The sequence below is a fragment of the Saprolegnia parasitica genome (assembly GCF_000151545.1).
Source record: "Saprolegnia parasitica CBS 223.65 unplaced genomic scaffold supercont2.157, whole genome shotgun sequence".
NCBI lineage: Eukaryota > Oomycota > Saprolegniomycetes > Saprolegniales > Saprolegniaceae > Saprolegnia > Saprolegnia parasitica.
In genome coordinates, this window is record NW_012156551.1 from 27261 (window position 1) to 46811 (window position 19551).

Below are 19551 nucleotides of genomic sequence, written 5' to 3' on the forward strand. Positions count from 1 at the left end.
CACGAAACAAACTATACCAAGAGTTGTTTGTGGCTCGTAGAGCGCTCCTACGACGCGTAAAAAAGGCGATAAATACATAAAATGGCAAATCAAATGCAAACAAATAGCTGGCTCGACACGGAGACGCCTCGAGGTTTGCAGATGCAAAACGGCACGTAATCGCGGGTATACAGGCCCCAATTCGTCGTCGTTTAGTATTTTGCGATTTGTTTGTTTTATTCGTGATTTATGAATGCACGCGTGATTCCTTGACCCATAAATTTGATTCCTGGCCGTAAAATCGTGACGGCTCATTGGCGATCTGTGGGAATTCTTTCGTGATTTTTGCGCATCCATTTGTCAGTGTTTTGCCTTCTTTTGTGTTTATTCAATGTAAATCATGGGCGTGCAACAACAAATCGATGCGAGCAAGCCAGAACGCGCCAGCTCGTCTTGCATATTCGGATGTGTTCTAGTTCTTTTAGGTGCTTTATAATTTCATAGTTCTCCAAATACTTGTTTATACTTTAATGTAGTACTACTCCGTCCCATATTACTTTCCGTTTTGGCCCCATGGCCCTGCTAGGAGAGGTCGTACGTGATTTGCTTTCAAAAAATACGCGGCCGTGATTGGTAGAAAGTCACAGTAATAATATATATATTTTTGATTTTTGAAGACATGATATAGTGTTTGTATGTTATCCGGACAAGAGGAATAAAAGTACATTTATTTTGTCCAATTCCTGCTACAAACACCAAGCCCGGTAAATGATTTTCAAAATCAATCGAGTGACCGTTTTTGACGCTCAAGATGCATGCCTTAGAGCGCCACAATTTATACTCCAGCCATATCTATTGATAGAGGAAATCAAGCGCTTTCGAACGCAGGTTTGAATGAGTCCTAACTCGCAAAATTCGATTTTCACGGTCACTCAAAGTTGAAAACGCAAAGTAATATGGGACGGAGTAGTATATAAAAAGGAGATTGTACAATAATATATCTGAATGATATAATGATATTATTACATCACAAAAACGAAGAAATATTATTTCCAATGTAATAGAAAGATGGCTGTTCCCTGTAGCAAAGTGGCCCTCTGCCCTTTGCATCGTCTGTTTGAAGCGGTTTTCTTTTACCTCCATGCATTTCGTCAATTTTACGCATTCTTAAAATCCGAGTATGCTATTCGCCTTGGACTAAAACGTCGATTTACAGGCTCATTTCTTTGAAATACACCTATATAGAGTTTTGTATAAGAAGGTTTTGGACCTCGTTTTATGGAAGGCGTGCACTGCAGCACCACCTTTGCGCAAGCCGGATAACTGACTCCGGTTGAAGTCTCACGCTATAAGACGAGAGATCAGTTTATAGTGTGTAGAAAATTTCAATATAGTGTGAATAGATTCTGTATATAGTGTATTAACACCATTATGTTGTATGTCGTTTATAGTGTTGAGTATGTTATTGGTAAAAGGTGTGTGACAGTGGGTCGTTCATCGAAGTCGCTCGAAGTTGTGCCATACGATTGGATGATATTGCGGCGGCAAATGACGTTGATTAATTTTGGCCAATGGTGAATCGTTGATGCATACACCCAACGTTTGATTGGTGGGGGATTTCTGGTCCGAACCGCTGCGGCCACATCTCCCACGCCACGTGCGCCCCACTCCCAGATTCGATGGTCGCCGACCTCTACAAAGTTATACCGCCTGTCCAATTTTGGCAAGCTTGCAGCGTCTGGCCGCACAGCACCCAGGTCCTGTACCATCTGCAGCGACGGCCATGGCGCACGGGCGTCGATGCGCATAGCGACGCCTCGGCCCGCGCGTCCCATCGTCGTCGGCTCTCCCTGGAGGCGTTGACGTGTCGGGTGACAGCGCCCCTTCGCGGCCGTCAGTGCGATCTGTTGGCGAAGGCGAAAACGCCAGTCATTTTCCGTATCCGGACGATAAAGTTTGGAAGGTAGTGTCCTGCGTGGTCCACCAATCACTGGCCGCCGGACCCACGTGGAGCACTTGTCACACCATACAAATTCATGCTTCCAATTCCTGCGCGGCTGTTTCGTCCAACGCAGTAAAAGTTGTCGAAGGCTCCATATTCCCCTTTTTCCGGAGACCACCAAGAGCGATGGCCGCGCTGCCCGACCGCCTCCGCTGCGAGTTCCAGTCCTGCGCCATCTGCGGCCAGCTCTTCGGCCCGAGCTACTGGCGGTACGTCGTCGCCTCCTCGCTACCTCTCATGCAGCGTCGTCGTCGTCGTAGGAACAACAAGCCCGACGGCCAAAAGGTACGGCCACGAGACGTCGCCGACGATCGCGCCTCATGCTCCGCGGTAGGTGCTGCGATGCTTCCCGCACTGCTGCCCGCAGCACACGAACCGCCGAAGCTGCGGCACGCACCTCGTCGTACACGTCCATGGCGAGATGACGACCGGCGAGCAGTCGTCGCTCGAGTCGTACTCGCGCTTCGAGTGCTCGACCGACACGGGCCTCGTGCCCGGCGACCGCATCGAGCACGCGACGATCCAGCAAGGCTTGCGCCGCCAAGGCAACTTGCTCGGCGAGTGGATCCAGAACCACCCGGACCTCAAGGCCCAAAATGTAATCCCCGACCTTCGCCAAGCTTCTTCTCACGCCTCGATACATGGTGTAGCCCATGATTTACGTCGTCAACCGCAATGCGCTCCAGGACGAGTGGCACTACAACTGGAAGGGCAGCGCGAGCAAGATCCTGCGCCAGACGTCGCATGTCCTCAAGGTGCGAACGCCTCTCTCTCGTCCGACGACGACATCCTCATCTCCCTACTCCTCTCGCTAGTCGTACATTTTCCAAAACGTCCAAGACTCCATCTCGCAGCGCTACTTGGTCGTGGTCGGCTGTGCCATCTCGACGCCGTTCACACTCGCCTCGTTTCGCCGGTCCATCCAGCCCGAGGTGACCGAAGGTACAAGGCGCTGCTTTCGCGTCTGCTAAGGAGCCTCGTAGCGCCGGAAGCCGTCGCGCAGCCCGAGATGCGAGTGCTCTCGTCGGGCGGCATTGAGAACTGCCACATTGTCGCTTGCGAGTGCAAGGTGGAGCCCATGTTCAAGGACAAGTACATTCGGTAAGACTCTCTACTGCAGACATTCGTTCCAGCGAGGGCTCACGGTGCGTCTTTTTCGATTGTAGCTGCAACAAAACCAACGGGCGCAAGGTACACACCGCTCGCACTCGTTCGAGCTGTTTAACGCAGTGGCGTAGGAGCTGCGCTGCTTCCCGCACTGCTGCCCGCGCCACACGCTCCACAGTAGCTGCGGCGGCAAGATCGTCGTCCACTGCGACCTCTCGATGCGCAACCAGCTGCCCGTGCACTATTTTGCGGCCTATGGTCGGTTTGAAGTCGTGGGCGAGCAGACGTTTGAGCTCGGCCACATCGTCTCGATGCAGGCGCTCGAAGACGGCGTGCCCAGGACGCACAACTCGCTCGGCGACTGGTTCCTCGGGGCGCGGTCCCCGTCGCGCGTGTGCTACCCGGTACGCTCTCTCGTGGCCGGCGCTGGATGTTATGAGGATGCCGTCTCTAGAACTTTGTCGAGTTTACGTTCAACGACGCGGCCAAGCACTACTGGCCGTACAACTGGCACGGGTCGGCGGCCAAGGAGAAGCGCAAGCTGCGCCACCTCTTCGTCGTGTACCTCTTCGAGAAGCGGCTCCGCGAAGAAAGCGTCGAGATGCCGATCGACCTCAAGGTCATTGCGCTCGTGCAGTCGCCGAGCTTCCACTTGATCAGCTACCGCTGCAACAACTACCAGAGCGTCGGCGCCGGCTCCAAGAACAACCCAAAGCTGCCGCCCATGCCCCTCGACGACGACGACGCGCGCGCCAAGCGCTTCCGCTTCAACGAACAGCAAGGCCCTACGTGCTAGGCTGCTCGTGTCCAGCATTCTTACGTGTCTCTAAGCTCGGTTTCTTGTACCCTCCTGCGTCCCGGTCGATGCACACCGTGTTCTTTGTTGCGCTGCAGCTATACCACATTAGCGCGATTGTCGCCGCCACCAGCTGCCACCGCCAACGCTGACCTCATGACGCCATCCTGTGAGCGGCTTGGCGAGCAGAGTTCTAGCAAGGTCGTTGATGTGGTCGGTGCCAGAACGGACGGACGAGATCCCAGTCCAGCCACCTCGAACACTGTAGCTCTACAGTATGGAGCGCCGTCCTCGCAGCCCAAGCTCGCAGCCCAAGGTGCAGGCGCAATGGCGCCCAAGATGCCCGAGCTACGCCCGCCTAGCGGCTTCGACAGCTTACGTACAGACGACAGCAAGGGCACGACATCACGACGCGATGGGTGGCACGGGATTGCGTGATCTGCTTGTCTATTCGAGCCGTTACATAATCAAGAGCGCTCGATTTGCTTGATATGCTCGAAAAAAGACGCTGGATTGGTCAAAAAGGATGCGGGTCCCACGAATCCAATTGCGATGGGTCTTGATAATGCGCCAATGATCGTTGGAAACGTGGCACACACGCGGCGTCTCGAACGCTTGGACAGTCTAGTGGTAGAAGGAGGCACGCCGTCGTCAACAGCCACACGGAAAGTCGTCTGTCAACTGGAAAAAAGAGACGTGGATGATGCTTATACACAGCAGACGAGCGTCTCGTTCGATATCTCTCTCTCGCGTTGCTCCATCGAGAATAAAAACTAGTACGTCGCTGCCTTCTTGCTGCGATGGGATTCGATCTGGAACGAACGCGACTGTGCCATACCGACGATGACAGCGATCACATCGACACCGACGCTGGATTCCGCCTGATGCAGAGCAACGGCGTAGGCCCGAAAGACGTGGCGCGTGGCGCGCGCGCTGAGGCTCGCGGAGCCTTTCCAGCCATACGGCCAGCGGTGCATCTTGCGCGTTCTCGTCTCTGCGGCTTGGTTGAAGACAAAGAGGGCCTTTGTCTACGTGTATGAGCGCACTGAAAATGGATCGACGTAGAAGGCACTGTACGGCAAAGCAGACGGGCGATGGCTCCAGCTCGGCCTCGAGCCAGTCCGCGTCCAAGGCATCGCGTCGTAGCTCCAAGGCGAGGTCAAGAGGCGGCGCCAAAAGCATCTCAAATCGGCCAAACACACGGTACCGGTGGACGGGCGCGCCGGAATTAAAAGTGGCGCAGAGTCGAAGGGTGCCACCACACATGGAGTGTGGTGCGTGCGACGGACAGCAGTGCGGGAAGCATCTACGCTCGATAAATACCCTTCTCAAATACCTGCACGCGTCGAGCGTACCGCAGCTCCTACGATCCGGTCGTGTCAAGTCCCGGGTAATAGGGTAGGGTCCAGGATTGTGTCTCACCTTGGCCCGCCCTGCAGTATTGGATCTATGCATCCATTGTAAGCTCATGCTGCAAGCGACAGCTCTCAAAGGTGGCTACCGGTAGTACGTCGCCGAAAAGAGGTCGTGGGTGCCGCAGCTGCACGGCGCAAAGTCAAATGCCGTTAGTCCCGACGAAGGCGAGAGGGCATTCGACGCTTCGAGGTCGTCCCACGCGACACCTACGCGCGCTCCTTGGTGTCGTCCTCGCCGATGACGAGCAGCGTGCGTACTGGCTGCGGCCGACGCGCGGCGAGCCGACGTGATGGTAAACGGCGGCGATCGAGCGACGCCGATGACAACAAGGCGCGGTGTCTCGAGGCTGCACCGAAACACATAGGTCTACACAATCGCTTCGATAGTATTGTAGTGGATGAAGACAACAAACCACAAGATGGTGGGTGGACTGGCGGTCGACAACGCGCGCGCTGCCCGTCCACCCGTACGCCCACTCGGCCTCGAGTGCATTACGGTTGATAATGCAGACCACGGGCTGCGCATATCATCACATCATCTATCGTCATCGATTATGGTCGACGCACCATCGTCGGCGTTTCGCTCGCGTCGCGATGGCAGGCAATCCACTCGCCGCGCGTGTGCTCCTTGGTGCGAACGTTGCCGGCGAGGAACGGGACGGAGTCGCCGAGGGCGAGCGTGGCCGTGAACAGCGAGGCCTCGAACCGCGCAAAGACGCAGATGTCGGCGCTGTCGCTGTGCACGAGGAGCTCGAGGTGTGTGCCGCACGACCGGCGGCGCGAGTGCTCGGGGCAACAGTGCGGAAAGCACCTAGAGCATCCAGTCGGTCGACCGCCGTCAAGATGGTTGCGTACTTGAGGACCTACGCAGACACGAGAAGGTACATATGGGGCGTCGCTCATCTCGGCGGTGTGTAGTACTTTGGAGCCGTCGGGCTTGTTGGACCTGCAGGCGTTGTAGCAAGTGCAAACTCATCAGGTTGGGATCGTACCGGATGTAGCTGTCGTGGAAGAGCTGGCCGCACACCGCGCAGAGGCGGTAGCTGCAAGCGACGACGTCATCGGCCATGCTGCTTGTAGGGACGCCCGCGAGCTGTTTTACTGACTGCAGTTCAAAGGACAAGTTGTTGGAACCATCGGTGGCTTTGTATGGGATTTACACGATGTAAAACCCACTTTTGTGCACGATGCGCCGTGTGATCGGAGGTTTGTCCCAAAAACCCAAATGCAATAATAATACAATGCAATGGACGAATCCAGTCAGCAGCAATGCTGACGACGCCCCGTGTCGACGAGCGGTAATTTTGTACATTTATGGGACCACGGCGGCGTGGCGGGTTTGAACTCGCAACGAATCGGTGCATTCGCAGCTCCAACGACGATAAACGACTTGTTTTCGCTGTCGATTTCGCTGAAAAGCGCCGTTCGAGCTGCGTGGTGCGAGGCCACTTTTTGGTTTGGTTGGTGTCTCGCCTGCCTTTGTACACTCGAGTGCATGATGCTACAGGCTAGTAGCCCTTCTTGAATGGTCGACTGTAGCGATCTAGCAGGACGATCAATTGCATGCAAGTACCATAATGTTTTCTTGTGATCTCGATATCTCGCGTGGCCATGTGACGGGCTACTACGAAAGAAAATGATGCATCACCTGAAGGAAGTAGAGCTCAGATCTTTTCAGGCGGTCGTACCGTCGTCCAGTTTTGTTGTTGTTGTCGTTGTCGTTGTTGTTGAAATGGGTCGTCTATTGAAATAGTAGATAACCTTGAACTGGATTAACTAGATAACCATCTCGGACTTCCCCGCTGTGTACACTAGGTTGAGGGATGGTAGGCCGACAAAGCCTGGAGCGCGACTCGCGGACTAGATGCCGGTGCAGCCACTCGCGCTGCGCGTGAAGCCAGAGAAGCCAAAGGAGATCGGGCTGCTCGGTCTCTTAAACGGGGCGAGTGCAGTTGAGCGACACGCGCCGCCTTGACAGCAATCGTCCATGGACTTGGCAATGATAGGTCTGCGCGAAAGCCGCGATCGTTCCGGACTCACCAAACCTTGGACCAGACGCAGGCGTGGAGCACGGGTCGGAGGTAGCGGAACGCGGCTTAGTGCATGTTAGAGACCGTCTTGGCCATCGAGACGAGGTAGCCTGAGCGTCGACGGCAAGACCACGCCTTAGGGGTCGGTGACCGCGTGAAGCGTGGTCCACACGTCCTTGATGAAGTCGCAGTCTACGAGGAAGTGATGACACGTCTCGTGCGCGGGGCAGAAGAGGCACGCGTGGTCGGCTCTGTCGAGCCCGTGCAAATGGGCGCGATGCTTGACCGCGCGAAGCACCACTAGGTAGACAAATTCGGTGTACTAGAGTTAGTGCCGTTATTGTAGTTGCTGTGGATCTTCCAGCGACATAATCACGTTCTGTGCCACGTTCCTTTTCGAACACAGCTCTTCGGACTCGAGGGGTAGGGTTCACCTACCTCGCTTGAGCAACGCATGGTGGCATTCTGATTTCCTACCGTATGTTAGCGGTCCATGCATTCCTTACCAACTTGCAGAAATGGTAGAGCCTCAACAGCAGAGACCTATTCGTGTGTGAGAACTCATGTGGCAAGAGAGCTCCGATGTTCCCACGACCACTTCCAGTGGCGCGCCGCGAGACCACTTCGTCCAGTCCATGGCACGTACTCGAATCGTCACATCTAAAAAGGGCGCTACGTACATCGCCGCACGCGTCAGATCCTCCGGCGCTGGGTTCTGCAAGGCAGCATTCGACATGTTGAAAATTGTAGTTGCAACCCGATCTTCATGTCGCACCGAGTGACCATCGAGAGCTCTTATACTGGCATGACAGAAACCTTCGCGCCAAGTTGCCTGCTTAAAAAGATAGACATATGTGTACCTTGGAATACCTTTTGTCGTCTCCGAGCACTCGTGCAAGGTGCATACTTTGGCTGGTACCGTACAGTACATGGACGTTGAAGCAGCGTTTCAGGAGCCTCTACACACGCGTGGTTTTGACACACTGCGCTACTGCCGGTCGAAATTCAAATGGATTGTTGGCAGTCGAGACAACCCATGCAGAGCAGACGTCGACCGCCCATGCCTCGCCACCACCAGCAATATGTCCTGTTGTGTTGTTGATGTACAAGGCGCACGGGCTGCGATTAGACGACTTAGGCGGTGTCGATCTCGTCGAGTTCGTTCTCATCGTCGTCGTCGTTGGGTGTGTTGCTTTGCGGGCTCTCGAGGACGCGCTTCCGGGGTACCTTGAGCAGCACGGTGGTCCGGTGCTCGAGCGCCGAGCTGCGTTGCGACTCGACTTGAAACGCCGGCGACTGGAGCGTGCCTATAATGCGCGCGAGGACGTCGACGCCGTCGCGGGCCTCGGCGTGGTGCAACTGGAAGAGGTACACGCGGAGCACGTGGCGCGTCGCGCGCTTGGTCAAGCTCGCACTGCCCTTCCAGCTGTACGGCCAAAAGTGCTTGGATCGCTTGTTGGCGTTGAGAACATACACCTCGCTCGACTACACCAGCAGAAATATAGTGTCCATGAATCAAGTAGTACGCCAGGGAGGAAAGAAACGTACCGGAAATAGCAGGGGTGCGCCCGCGGGGACCCCGAGAAACCACTCGGACTGCATCGCATTCGGTCGAATCGTGTTGGCCTCGAGGTACCGGAGTGGCATCTCCATCGCCACTTCGAGTTCCTTCATCGGCAGCTCTTCAAACCGAGCGTACACCGCGTACTGGTGCACGGGCGCCGCGTTCAAAAAGGCCACGTGGATATGAATCGGCCCACCGCACATGGATTGCGTCGCGTGGCCACCACAGCAGTGCGGAAAGCAGCTACACCAGCATCGATATCCACATCGTCTTGCGATCATCGTCCACGTTGCGTACCGGAGCTCCTACAACAACTCGTCGATTCAAATCCAACGAAGAATAAGTCGTACCTTGCGGCCGTTGGTCTTGTTGCCGCTAAGAAAAAGTGTAGGGAAGGGAATCAGGGGTAGGGTTGCACCCACCGCGAGTACACCGTGCGAAAGAGATCGCCAGGACAGTCACACCCCTGGAACTCGAACGCCGACACGCCGGTCGTCGGCAGCAGTCGCACCGGCTCGTCTGTCTCGGTCGCCATGGCCTTGAGCCGTGCTACGCAGCAGCGCAAGGTAGCATAAACATACCTTCTAAACGACAAACGAGACGCACTGGTGCGGCTTTCGACCGCGCGGCGCGCAGACGAGATGGTGAACGGCGAGCTGCGTGCGAGGCCCACGACTACGTTGTCGGTCGCGCGACGGATGTATACCTAATACTCCAATAGAGATCATATTGTCATCTCTCGTGTAGACTGTACCGTAAGCACGTGCGTTGCGGCGCGATCGACCTTGCTCGCGCTGCCCTTCCATCCATAATGCCACTCGTCCTCGAGCGCATTGCGGTTGACGAAAAACGTGACCGGCTACGAAAAGAAAGGATCTCTTGACACAGATGGGGTGCTTGCTGCGTACGATGGACGCGCGAGCGTCGCGATGGCACCGCATCCACATGCCCCGCATGTTGCCGGGTTGCCGGAGGTCGCCGTCGACCACCTCGAGCGGGCACCCGATCGCGAGCTCGGTCGTCGACGAGCTCTCAAAGCGTCCAAAGGCTTCAAACGTCGCCGCTTCTTCGGCGTTGTACTCGCCGCCCACCTGCACGACGAGCGACGTGCCGCACGATCGTCGGGTCGTGTGCTGCGGGCAGCAATGCGGAAAGCACCTGCATCGCGCGGTGAGCCGCTGCCATCGAGACTACTACTGGTGGTTGGAGGTCGTACTTGATGACCTACTGCGCTGTGAGGCAACGGTGCATTGGCGCAGGGTACCTTTTGGCCGTCGGGTTTGTTGTGGCTGCGATCGCGTGGCACGCTGTGAGGCGAGAAGGCGAAGAGGAGGAGGCTCGTACCGCTGGTAGCTGCTCGCGAAGAGGAGGCCGCAGATCGCGCACGCCTGGAAGGTGCAGAAGAGGCGCTCGGGCAGCGTCCGCAGAGCCATCGACGCCACTCGCTATGACAACTTGTTGGGTCCGACAGATTTGGCCACGACGCGGGATTTAATTTTGACCATTTTTAATCCATTTGCCGCGATCGGAAATGGGATCAAGGTAGGTTGGTCCCAGTGTAAAACACCAGAATGATATGGGTTTTACCGCACGCTCGATCGATGGGGCCATGGCGATCCTTTGTGAAATGTCAACAAGCAGTCTTCATGCACACGGGTGCGTCGAGGCCCACGTGGTCGGCATCACGTAGCGCCGTGGCATCGTCTCGTGTGCGATGGCTACACAGCGCACCGAGCGCGGGCCGTTACGCTCACGCAATCTTGCGTGATCGTTGGGTTTTTCCATGTAAAGTGGGAAAATGGGAAATAGGGTTTGCCCCACATGTATTAAAATGTGTCAACATTGACCATTTTATTTTTTAAATCGGTTGTTCCGCAGCGGAACGGCCGAGCGACTCCTTTGAAACGTCAAAACGAGACGTGGATCAAAGGAGTTTCTCCCGCTGACCAGACGTCATTCAAACAAACGCGAGACCAAGCTGGCCCACAGAGTTGCGGCTCCGCGATCCGAGGGTTCAGCAAGATCTCGTCCACCGGATTGGATCAATTCACTCTATCGTCCAAAAGACAGTGGAGAGATTCCTTTCGTTCGAGCTCAACAATTGCCAAGTGCGAGGCACTGCCACGTGTTCCATATCTCAGTATCCGGCTCGTCCGGGCCATATCGCAATCCACCAGAACGTTGACGGGGTCCCAGAATGGGGCTCCGGCATGGAGCATGAGATTCGGGCGTAGACAGAGTGCGATGTCAACGGGCCCTTTGTAGTGTGATGCGATACGCCTTCGTCCGCCCCGCTGTGGACAGCCACCATGTGCACCGTGTCAATATTGATACAAGCCACCGGATGGACGCCGCTTTGGCGGACGTTAGGTCATTTGTTGTCGTAATCGTGTAGACGACGTCAAACTCGTGATCAATGGGAATCTGTCATTGTTGGATTATCCCAAACTAATGTGCTATAGATTATCTTACCAGTGACTACACTATTGTCAACACAGTGGCCGCATTTTGGAATGTCCGGATATGAAAACCGTATGCGGATGTGTCTATTTTTAGATGCCAACAGGCCGAGTGTGGCAATCGGCCAGCGCTGTTGCCATGGACAAGTACCTCCGCCTCCTCAAGATGGGGATGCCCCGCGAGCACGTCGAGCTCAAGATGCGCGCCGAGGGCGCAGATCCGTCTCTGCTGCCGTCGCCGTCGGTAGCCGCCGACGCCTATGTACCCCCGCCGCCCAGTCCGCCGACGGCGGTCGCAGCGAGCCCAGCTTGCGTGGCCAAGACAAGCCAATGCAGCCGCCGCTCCCGAGCGCATCAGCAAGCATGGATGATCCATGCATCGCGTCGCCTGAGATCGATACTGCCGATCAAAGCACAACAGTCCGCGCTCCTCGAAGCCCGCACGAGCTACCGGGCGTTGCCATTGCCAACGCAGCAACCATCGAGCGTGCTCGTCCCGCGATGGCAGAGAAGATGTTTACGGTTCACTTGTCAGGCGCTGGTCATCCGGTGGCGGCGCCGTCCTTGCGCGATCGGCAGCGCCGATGGCTCCAAAAGACGCTCGTCTCGTTCGGGCGGGTATACCTTTCATGGTTCTACAGTAGTGCTCGAGTGGCTAAGGCATCGCGTAGGCCACGCCCACACCCGACGACGTGTACATCAAAGCCAAAGATCGCTTCCTCGGGTTGCTCAAGAGCATTCTGGACATTCGCGGGAGCTTGTCGCGCTACAAGGCCGTGCTGCCGCAGTACTCGCTCGCGTGCGCGCAGCTGGGCGTCGACGTCTGGTGTGTCACGAGCGCCGAGGCGGTCGGGCGGCAAAGCGTCGCGGCCGAGACCTTTCGCCACGCCATGTGTGCCATCAACGAAAAGCAGGAGATCAAATCTCACTTTTTCAATGCGGTACATGCATTTCGTGTGTCGAAATATTCTTCCTTGTTGGCAAAACTCACTACAAGCGTACTAGGACGCGGTGCTCTCGGGTGCGATTCAGTTTGTGGACATTCACATTCGCACCATGGAGTCGTTCAAGGTACATGGTAGTATCCGAGTACAGGGCGCGACGACTCTTTTATTGTAGCCTGCGATGCAGCACCGCGAAGCGCTCAAGCTCGACTACGACAGCTTTGAACGGAGTGCACACGCCATGCGCCGCGCCAAACGCAGTGTACCCGAGCTCTCGAGAGCCGATGCCAATGTCGCGACGGCCCGCACCGCGCTGGACGCTGCCACCTTGCATTTGTTTCGGATTTTCGCCAAGTACGAAGCACAGCGTGATACGATGCTCGATGGCGAGCTTGAAATGGTGCGGATATCAGATCCAATAGCAATGCTATGTCTTTGGCGAGCGTAGGTGCGCCAGGTCATGCACACGTTCTACGACAAGAGCGCCGAGGTCACGCGCTTCACGATCGACACGCAAGTGGATGGCGCCGCTCTACGCGCCAAAGAAGACAGCGTAGGCCTTTGCCTGTCTGTGTAGCATGTGTGGATGGTGTTGTAGCTCTTGGCAGCGATGGCATCCAAGGGACTCTTGACGCCACCACCGGAAAAGGACAGCTCGACTGTCATGGAAGACGTGGAGCTTGGGGAACCAGAGACCAACTGGACCCAGCAGCTCCACTCGTACCGGTCGCACTGCCCCAAGATACCCGAGATCAAACGCAAGCGCGTCGAGCAGCCATGATTAAGCGATGAATTTCAACCAAACAACAGACTGCGATGAGTCCAAAATAATATGAAACGAGGCGAGGTATTCAGTTGGATGCCAGACACGAGAGAATTGAACACTACCTGGTACAGTACTCCCACGACCGGCGGTTGTCCCATCTCTGCAAGGGCTTCTTCAAAGAGCTCCATGAGATCCACGGAGGATGGTGCACCCAACGCGTCCTTGCGTTGCTCGGTCGCTCTAGAGAGGTGACCGCAGTTGCTACTGCCAAACTTTCCATGACGACTGACTGGCTGTGACAGCGAATGACATAGTCCAGGGCAATGCCGTCGACGGGACTGGCGTCGTACCACGGAGGCTCAGGTTTGTCTACGGTCCGAATATGCCGAATTTAGCTCAAAATTAAATTCGGCATTTGAAGCACCCAGGCGTGGTAGACATGGACACTCCCACTTGGATTTCAAGTGCTATTATACCACACCACTGTACCAGGCACAAAATAAAGGATACAGGTGAAGTCCGTGTTCTCAAGGGTACCCTTGGTGTTCTGTAGCCCGTGTTTTATGGACGATTGTGATCATTCTGCCATGCATGATGGCGTGTGCACGAGCTTGAAGTCGGGAGGGACATGCGACCGCGGGATGAAAAGCCTTAGGAAATCTTGCTTTCTTCTTGTGCGACGGACAAAGAAGCACCGCTTGTCTCTCGTAGGAGCCACTCGCGTTGCCCGTTCGGGCCGTCCGAGCGCTCCAAAGTCTGACCTTTTGGTGCGAAATCTTGGCTGGTCTTCAACGCATTCTATTGTTGTACGTGGCGGCGCCTCCTTGATCAATCACAGATCGATGCACTCGCAGGTTGTGGATGCAAATGCCGAATTGAAGGTGCCGATTTTACCCACGTTGCACTTTCCACGCCGGCTGGCGAGCGGAATCCTTGACACGAAAGCGTGTCTTTCGCACGTGCGTTTGTATCGGCGCTCATTTACGCTTCGTTCGCCCTTCGCATGGAGCTCTCGGCGTTTGAGCTCAGCACCTTTCGGCGCTTTATCCGCAACCTGCGCGACCTGCCGCCGATCCACGTTGGACGCGACTACATTGGCCGCAACGCGTACGCTATCGTGAGCAAGGGCGAGCTGCGCGACAATCCGGTCGCGCTTAAGCGCAGCTTCACCAACGTCACGAGCCGCGAGCACTTGGTGCGCGAGACGCACCTTCTGTCGGGGTACGATGGCTTTTTTCCATTTCAAAATCGCTGACAAGCAACTTGTAGGCTTGCGCACCCGAGCATTGTAACGTGTCATGGTGCGACGTGGCGAGGCGAGGCCATGGACGCTGCGCGCAACGACCTCTGCTGCGTGCTCGAGTTTATGGAGGACGGCAACCTCGAGGACTACTTGGCGGCGCACCCGTCGCTGCCGTGGTTTCCCACCAAACTGCAATGGCTCTACGACATTGCGCTCGGTACGCATGAATCCATTCATTTGGAAGCGCGTCTTGACGCTGCAGGGATTAGGGCTCGCGTATCTGCATCGCCTTGGGTTTGTCCACCACGACTTGGATCCGTGCAACGTTCTTTTGCGGGCCGACCACGCCAAGCTCTGCCAGTTTGGCCAGTGCCTCCACGCCACGGAAGACGTCGACGAGGTCGCAACCAATGCCACGTACGCTGCGCCTGAAATCGCCCTCGAGGTGCGCCCTTGTATCTTTTTTGAAGTATTTTTCAATGATTTTACTTTGTTAGAACTGCAACGTGCCCGAAAGCGATGTCTGGTCGTTTGGTGCGCTGCTGGCAACCATGGACCGGCACATGGCGTCGTTACTCCGCAACTGCGGTGATGATGATGAGGACGAGGAAGACGAGAATGACGCGACGATGTTGACGCTCAAGATGGCGCACGCACTCGCGGAAGAGCACATGACACCTGCTTTCTCCAACTTGTGCCCGCCCGAGATTCTGTCCCTGGCGCGCGACTGCCTGCGCATGGACCCTTCCTGTCGCCCGACCGCCGACGAGCTCGTCGCGCGCATCGAGACGATCGCAGATGAGTACAATATGGTGTTAAAACCACTGCCCATGTCGGCGGTCGCCGAGAAGCGCGAAGCCGAGCTTCTTCAAGTGCTGCCGCCGCGGCTACGACGCTACTGAAGCCCCGCTGGCTCTGGACTGTGTGCTTGCGTTCTGGTGGTAGTCTCGCCAAAAGCCTCTCTTCTTTTATAGCTAATATTTCTCAATGCCACTCGTGCCATGGCGCACCAAGGCCACGATCGCCAGCCTGGGCATATGCGGGGTTAGGTTTAATCGGACATTAAAGGTATTATTGACCAACACAGGATGACAATGCGTACACCCATAAACTATAATCAATGGGGAATCTCTATTGCAGGTACTGCTCTAAAAGGGTACAGAGCTCCAGTGTTGTCGGGCGCTCGGACGGTTCGAACGCCATGCAGCGCTGAGCCACCTCGATGACCCATGGCGGCGTCGTATCGGACCGTAGGCGTGGTCGGAGCGCGCCAAGCGTCACTTGTGTCATAATGTACTGCTGCGAGTACGGGCGGAGCGTACTTGGGTCCATGAGGCTTGCGTACGGCACCGCATGTGTCGATAGCTCGGTTAAAAACACACCTGCACGAGACATGTCTCAGTACCCTAGCCCTAAATTCAGCGCACGTACCAAACGAGTAAATGTCGGCCGAGACGCTGTAGTCGGTGCTCATAATGACCTCGGGGGCCATCCACTGGTACGTGCCAATGCCGTTGGTGAGGGCTGATGCGTCGACTTGGTGCGAGCAGCCGAAATTTGAGAGTTTGGCGCCGCGGGTCGCGTCGAGCAGGACATGCCGCGCTTGCAAATCCCGGTGAATAATGTCTTTCTCATGGAGACAGAGCAAGCCCCTTGCGACATGCACAAGGCATTGGGTCTTGAGGCTCCAGGAGAGACGCGGCCGCGATCGCAAGACGAGCTGCAGATTGCCTTGGTCCATGTACTCGATGACGCACTCCATGTCGATGGGTCGGCGCCAGCTCACGCCATAGAGGCGCACGACGTAGTAGCTGTCTTGGACCCTAGTGCCACGATCGACATGTGGATCCATTGCAAGGGGAGAGAGTACGTACTGCGTCAGTAGCTGTAGTTCGTGAAGAAAGCGGTAGACCGTTTCGGGACTGCGATCGCGAAGACGCTTGATGACGACGGACTCACCTTGGTAGTGGCCACGCCAGACATCCACGTCGCTGCCGGTAGCCATCGGCACGTCCCCGAAGACCGCATAGGTACTTGAGTCGATCTTGTAGGGCGTCAAAATGGCAACATCCAAGTCGACACCTCGCTCGTCCATCAACGACACCGACACCGACGACGACGACGACGACGATCGGCGGACCACCGTTTTGTTGAGAATGTAAAACACCTGCGTCGGCTTGGGGTTCGTCTCGATGTCTGGACTCTGCCGCTGGCGTCGCCGCTTGCGACACCACCAGAAGAGAGCTGCAAGGAAGACGAGTGTGACGGCCCCAAGCCAAAGACCGAGACGCAGTGCATGACCTATGGTCCACTGAGATTTCATACCATGATGACCATGACGGATACTGTCGGCGTCAGCGGGGTTGCTGGGTAAATCTACTTGTAGAGCTAGTGTGAGATCCCATTTCATCACGAAGATGAGTGAGTACCTGTGATGCAGACGGGGATCGAGACTTTCGCCGTGAGGTTGCGCATGCGCCCACCGATGGAGTCGCAGGCCCACTGGCTGCCAGCATCAACACGCGGGAGGGTCGTGGCAAACAGTCCTTTGGCGGCCGTCGCGCTGGCAGCGATGGAAAGTGCGTTTAATGCGTCAAACGTCGCAGCGGTTGCCACGAACGAGTTTAAACTGCAGCCGTCGACACCACTACGTCCCAATCATCAAATTTCGACCACGCATGAATCGAGTGAGTACAAGTAGATGAGCGGCTTGGTGAGGTTGACGTAGTTAAACGAGACGAGCCGGTTGCCGCTGAGATCGCTACATACAAGGATGGACTTTTTGCCAGCGCAACGCATCGAGCTTGTCATACATGTACTTGATCGACGTCCAATCTTGGTTCTGGATTGTTTCAATGTCGTTGTACGAGACGTCCCTAGACACCCCACATGCTGCATCTGGGTGCAACAATGGTCGTCGTCGTACAGTGCCATCAAGCCCGTCGGGAGGTTCTCGAGCTGCGTGAGCTCGTTGTCTGGTAGCCCGCTACGTTTGCCGCATCAGCCCGCGAATGTAGAGCGAGGGCACTTGCAGCGTGAGCAGCTCGGACGGCAGCGGCGCTGGGATCGTCTGGAGGCCTGCGCTGCTTAGCCATCTACGCATGCGCTGCAGGTCGCCAACGACACGACGACGAGAACATACAGCGTGGTCAGCGCGTCGGGCAGGCGCATGTACGTCGTGTTGAGCGGCGACGAGGTGTTGAGAATGTACCTACGCTGCATGCAGCTGCCTGGTGCATGGCGAGGCAGGAACGTACAGCGCATCGAACGGGTACAGCGTCATGTTGCCGACCGCGTCGATGCCAGCGGCCGTGCGCTGGCGGTCGTCGAGGCCCGAGCTGGTGACGAGCGCGCACGCCGGGCTCACGAGACACATGGCCTGCCCGGCACCGCAGTACGCATCGGCAACGAGGATCCGAGACGCGTTCGGAAGGCCGCTGTACGGACAAGGCGCTGCGGCCATGCTTGCGGCCATGCTAGACGGCGGCGAACTGACTTTCGGCTAAGTTCGAGTGGGACAAATGACGGCCGTGAGAGAGAAGCCACCTCGGTGCTTGCGGCCGTCAAAGCGCATGGCCACCGAGCCCGCCGATCGATGCGATGGGCAAGGCCAACGATACTTGAAACCAAGGACCATGCTGTGCCGCATCGCGCAGGCGCGAGATCGGCCATGGAGAATGCTACTCGTCGACAGCGCCCAGGGACCATGATTGCCAGCTTTGCGACAAGCAGCGACCTGCGGCGCTTGTGACCTCTGGTCGAGCTGGCGGCGTTGAGGGGCGTTGTGCACGGCCGACCGGCCGCTGCCAGAAGAGCCATCTCGCAGACGAGTGGTTGTGCAGCCGTGCGATGTACTAAGTGGACGTCGTGTTCGTCTAGTTATACCTAATCCCGAGGCGATCTCTATAGCTACTTGGTCTGCATGCGTGTGTTTACTCGAGCTCGCCAACGCCGCCCATTTCAGCGATCTTGGCCAAAAGCTCGTCGGCTTCGGCCTTCTTGAGGTCCTTCTTGAGGACAGCGGGAACGCCCTCGACGAGCTCCTTCGCCTCCTTCAAGCCGAGGCCCGTGATGGCACGGACTTCCTTGATGACCTTGATCTTGTTCTTGGCATCAAAGCTCACGAGCTTGACGTCAAACGACGTCTTCTCCTCCTTGACTTCCTCGACAGCCGCCGCGCCGCCGCCGCCGCCGCCAGCCGCAAAGCCCATCTCGGGAATGTCAAACTTGGCCTACGGTGAGGGTTTAGCCTCCATGCCCGCGACGCATCGGCGACCGGATTACCTGGATGGCCGTGGCGAGCTCGGCGATTTCAATCTTGGAAAGGTCCGCGATCGTGTCGAGGCGACCTGGACGCGGGGCGTGAGGCCCGTGACCTCCTTGGCTTCTTCGCTCGCTTCGACGAAGCGGGGCATGGAGGTCGAGATGGCGCGACGGCCGGCGGCGCGGCCAGCGACAGCGGTGGACGAACGGAGGACTCGGGCGAGCATGGTCTGGAAATTGCACTGGCCAAGCGCGGTCCTCCCACAATTGATACCTCGCAAGGTACATCCCGTACATTCTTTTACACGTACGTGCATTAATGTACGGTACGGCCGCCTGCGTGTGTTGGAGCCATACATCTTGGCCAATCCGAGGCCGTTGTGGTCCATCCGGATAACCGACGACCGGCATCCGCATACAGCGGGCGCCCGCTCACCTGCTGCCAGCTCCTGCCACTGTGCTCCTCGGTGGAGAGCGTGGATCATGGAAAAAGCAAGCAGTGCGGCACTTCTCGACGTCTTTTACATGGTTAGTATAGCGGTTGAGATATTGGCTCTAAAATTTTCTGTAATTCAGTGAGAAACACAGAGGGGGTCGCCTAAGAAACTTGTTGGAGTCGGTTGTTTCGCCGATGGCCGAGATTCCGTTATACGTGGCGCAAGACGAGGTCAAAATCATTGCTCGATCTTGATCCGCGGCCAGGATACCGAGTCCCTGTCGACACAGGCCAATCAAAACCCGCCCAACCCTCTGTGGGCCATCTGCTCTTTGTGCATCTCGTAGATTGTGGGTCGAATAGAGAACATAGGCATTGGCTATAATTCATTCTAGGAGCACAGGCATTGGCTGATTTTTATTATGAGGCACGTGCTGCCGCACAGGCATTGGTCTAAAATGAAATAATTCCATAACACTCGAAGTTCGTAGTCAGCAAATTCGACATCAATCTCGCATTGCGCCTCGCATGGGACGCGCGCCCCGTG

General features: G+C 56.4%; 9 protein-coding genes across 9 annotated transcripts; 4 read left to right on the forward strand and 5 right to left on the reverse strand.

Moving 5' to 3' along the window:
* Positions 1-2001: 2001 nt before the first annotated feature.
* On the forward strand, positions 2002-2952 carry SPRG_15189 (hypothetical protein; the record flags this gene model as incomplete). Its single annotated transcript, XM_012354348.1, has 5 exons — positions 2002-2190; positions 2242-2266; positions 2316-2579; positions 2632-2736; positions 2797-2952. The coding sequence occupies exons 1-5, from the start codon at positions 2108-2110 to the stop codon at positions 2950-2952; spliced, it is 633 nt and encodes a 210-aa protein (XP_012209738.1). The 5' UTR covers positions 2002-2107.
* A 39-nt stretch (positions 2953-2991) lies between these two features.
* On the forward strand, positions 2992-3899 carry SPRG_15190 (hypothetical protein). The gene is made up of 4 exons (XM_012354349.1): positions 2992-3082; positions 3148-3172; positions 3220-3492; positions 3543-3899. Exons 1-4 carry the CDS (start codon positions 3060-3062, stop codon positions 3882-3884), a joined length of 663 nt encoding a protein of 220 aa, XP_012209739.1. The 5' UTR covers positions 2992-3059; the 3' UTR covers positions 3885-3899.
* Positions 3900-4657: 758 nt separating this feature from the next.
* On the reverse strand, positions 4658-5066 carry SPRG_15191 (hypothetical protein; the record flags this gene model as incomplete). Its single annotated transcript, XM_012354350.1, has 2 exons — positions 4658-4912; positions 4962-5066. 2 exons carry the CDS (start codon positions 5064-5066, stop codon positions 4658-4660), a joined length of 360 nt encoding a protein of 119 aa, XP_012209740.1.
* A 315-nt stretch (positions 5067-5381) lies between these two features.
* On the reverse strand, positions 5382-6368 carry SPRG_15192 (hypothetical protein; the record flags this gene model as incomplete). Its single annotated transcript, XM_012354351.1, has 7 exons — positions 5382-5506; positions 5558-5666; positions 5713-5817; positions 5867-6110; positions 6155-6162; positions 6221-6245; positions 6292-6368. 7 exons carry the CDS (start codon positions 6366-6368, stop codon positions 5382-5384), a joined length of 693 nt encoding a protein of 230 aa, XP_012209741.1.
* A 2095-nt stretch (positions 6369-8463) lies between these two features.
* SPRG_15193 (hypothetical protein) lies at positions 8464-10326 on the reverse strand (the record flags this gene model as incomplete). The annotated part of the gene is made up of 9 exons (XM_012354352.1): positions 8464-8814; positions 8878-9136; positions 9191-9198; positions 9244-9268; positions 9316-9442; positions 9500-9599; positions 9648-9752; positions 9802-10051; positions 10238-10326. The coding sequence occupies 9 exons, from the start codon at positions 10324-10326 to the stop codon at positions 8464-8466; spliced, it is 1314 nt and encodes a 437-aa protein (XP_012209742.1).
* Positions 10327-11491: 1165 nt separating this feature from the next.
* On the forward strand, positions 11492-13077 carry SPRG_15194 (hypothetical protein; the record flags this gene model as incomplete). Its single annotated transcript, XM_012354353.1, has 7 exons — positions 11492-11630; positions 11861-11970; positions 12024-12293; positions 12358-12423; positions 12472-12696; positions 12745-12849; positions 12895-13077. The coding sequence occupies 7 exons, from the start codon at positions 11492-11494 to the stop codon at positions 13075-13077; spliced, it is 1098 nt and encodes a 365-aa protein (XP_012209743.1).
* Positions 13078-14065: 988 nt separating this feature from the next.
* On the forward strand, positions 14066-15388 carry SPRG_15195 (TKL protein kinase; the record flags this gene model as incomplete). The annotated part of the gene is made up of 4 exons (XM_012354354.1): positions 14066-14283; positions 14332-14522; positions 14575-14750; positions 14803-15388. The coding sequence occupies 4 exons, from the start codon at positions 14066-14068 to the stop codon at positions 15205-15207; spliced, it is 990 nt and encodes a 329-aa protein (XP_012209744.1). The 3' UTR covers positions 15208-15388.
* A 1903-nt stretch (positions 15389-17291) lies between these two features.
* On the reverse strand, positions 17292-17780 carry SPRG_15197 (hypothetical protein; the record flags this gene model as incomplete). The annotated part of the gene is made up of 3 exons (XM_012354355.1): positions 17292-17400; positions 17448-17516; positions 17563-17780. The coding sequence occupies 3 exons, from the start codon at positions 17778-17780 to the stop codon at positions 17292-17294; spliced, it is 396 nt and encodes a 131-aa protein (XP_012209745.1).
* Positions 17781-18237: 457 nt separating this feature from the next.
* SPRG_15198 (hypothetical protein) lies at positions 18238-18795 on the reverse strand (the record flags this gene model as incomplete). Its single annotated transcript, XM_012354356.1, has 3 exons — positions 18238-18537; positions 18590-18622; positions 18655-18795. The coding sequence occupies 3 exons, from the start codon at positions 18793-18795 to the stop codon at positions 18238-18240; spliced, it is 474 nt and encodes a 157-aa protein (XP_012209746.1).
* Positions 18796-19551: the final 756 nt, after the last annotated feature.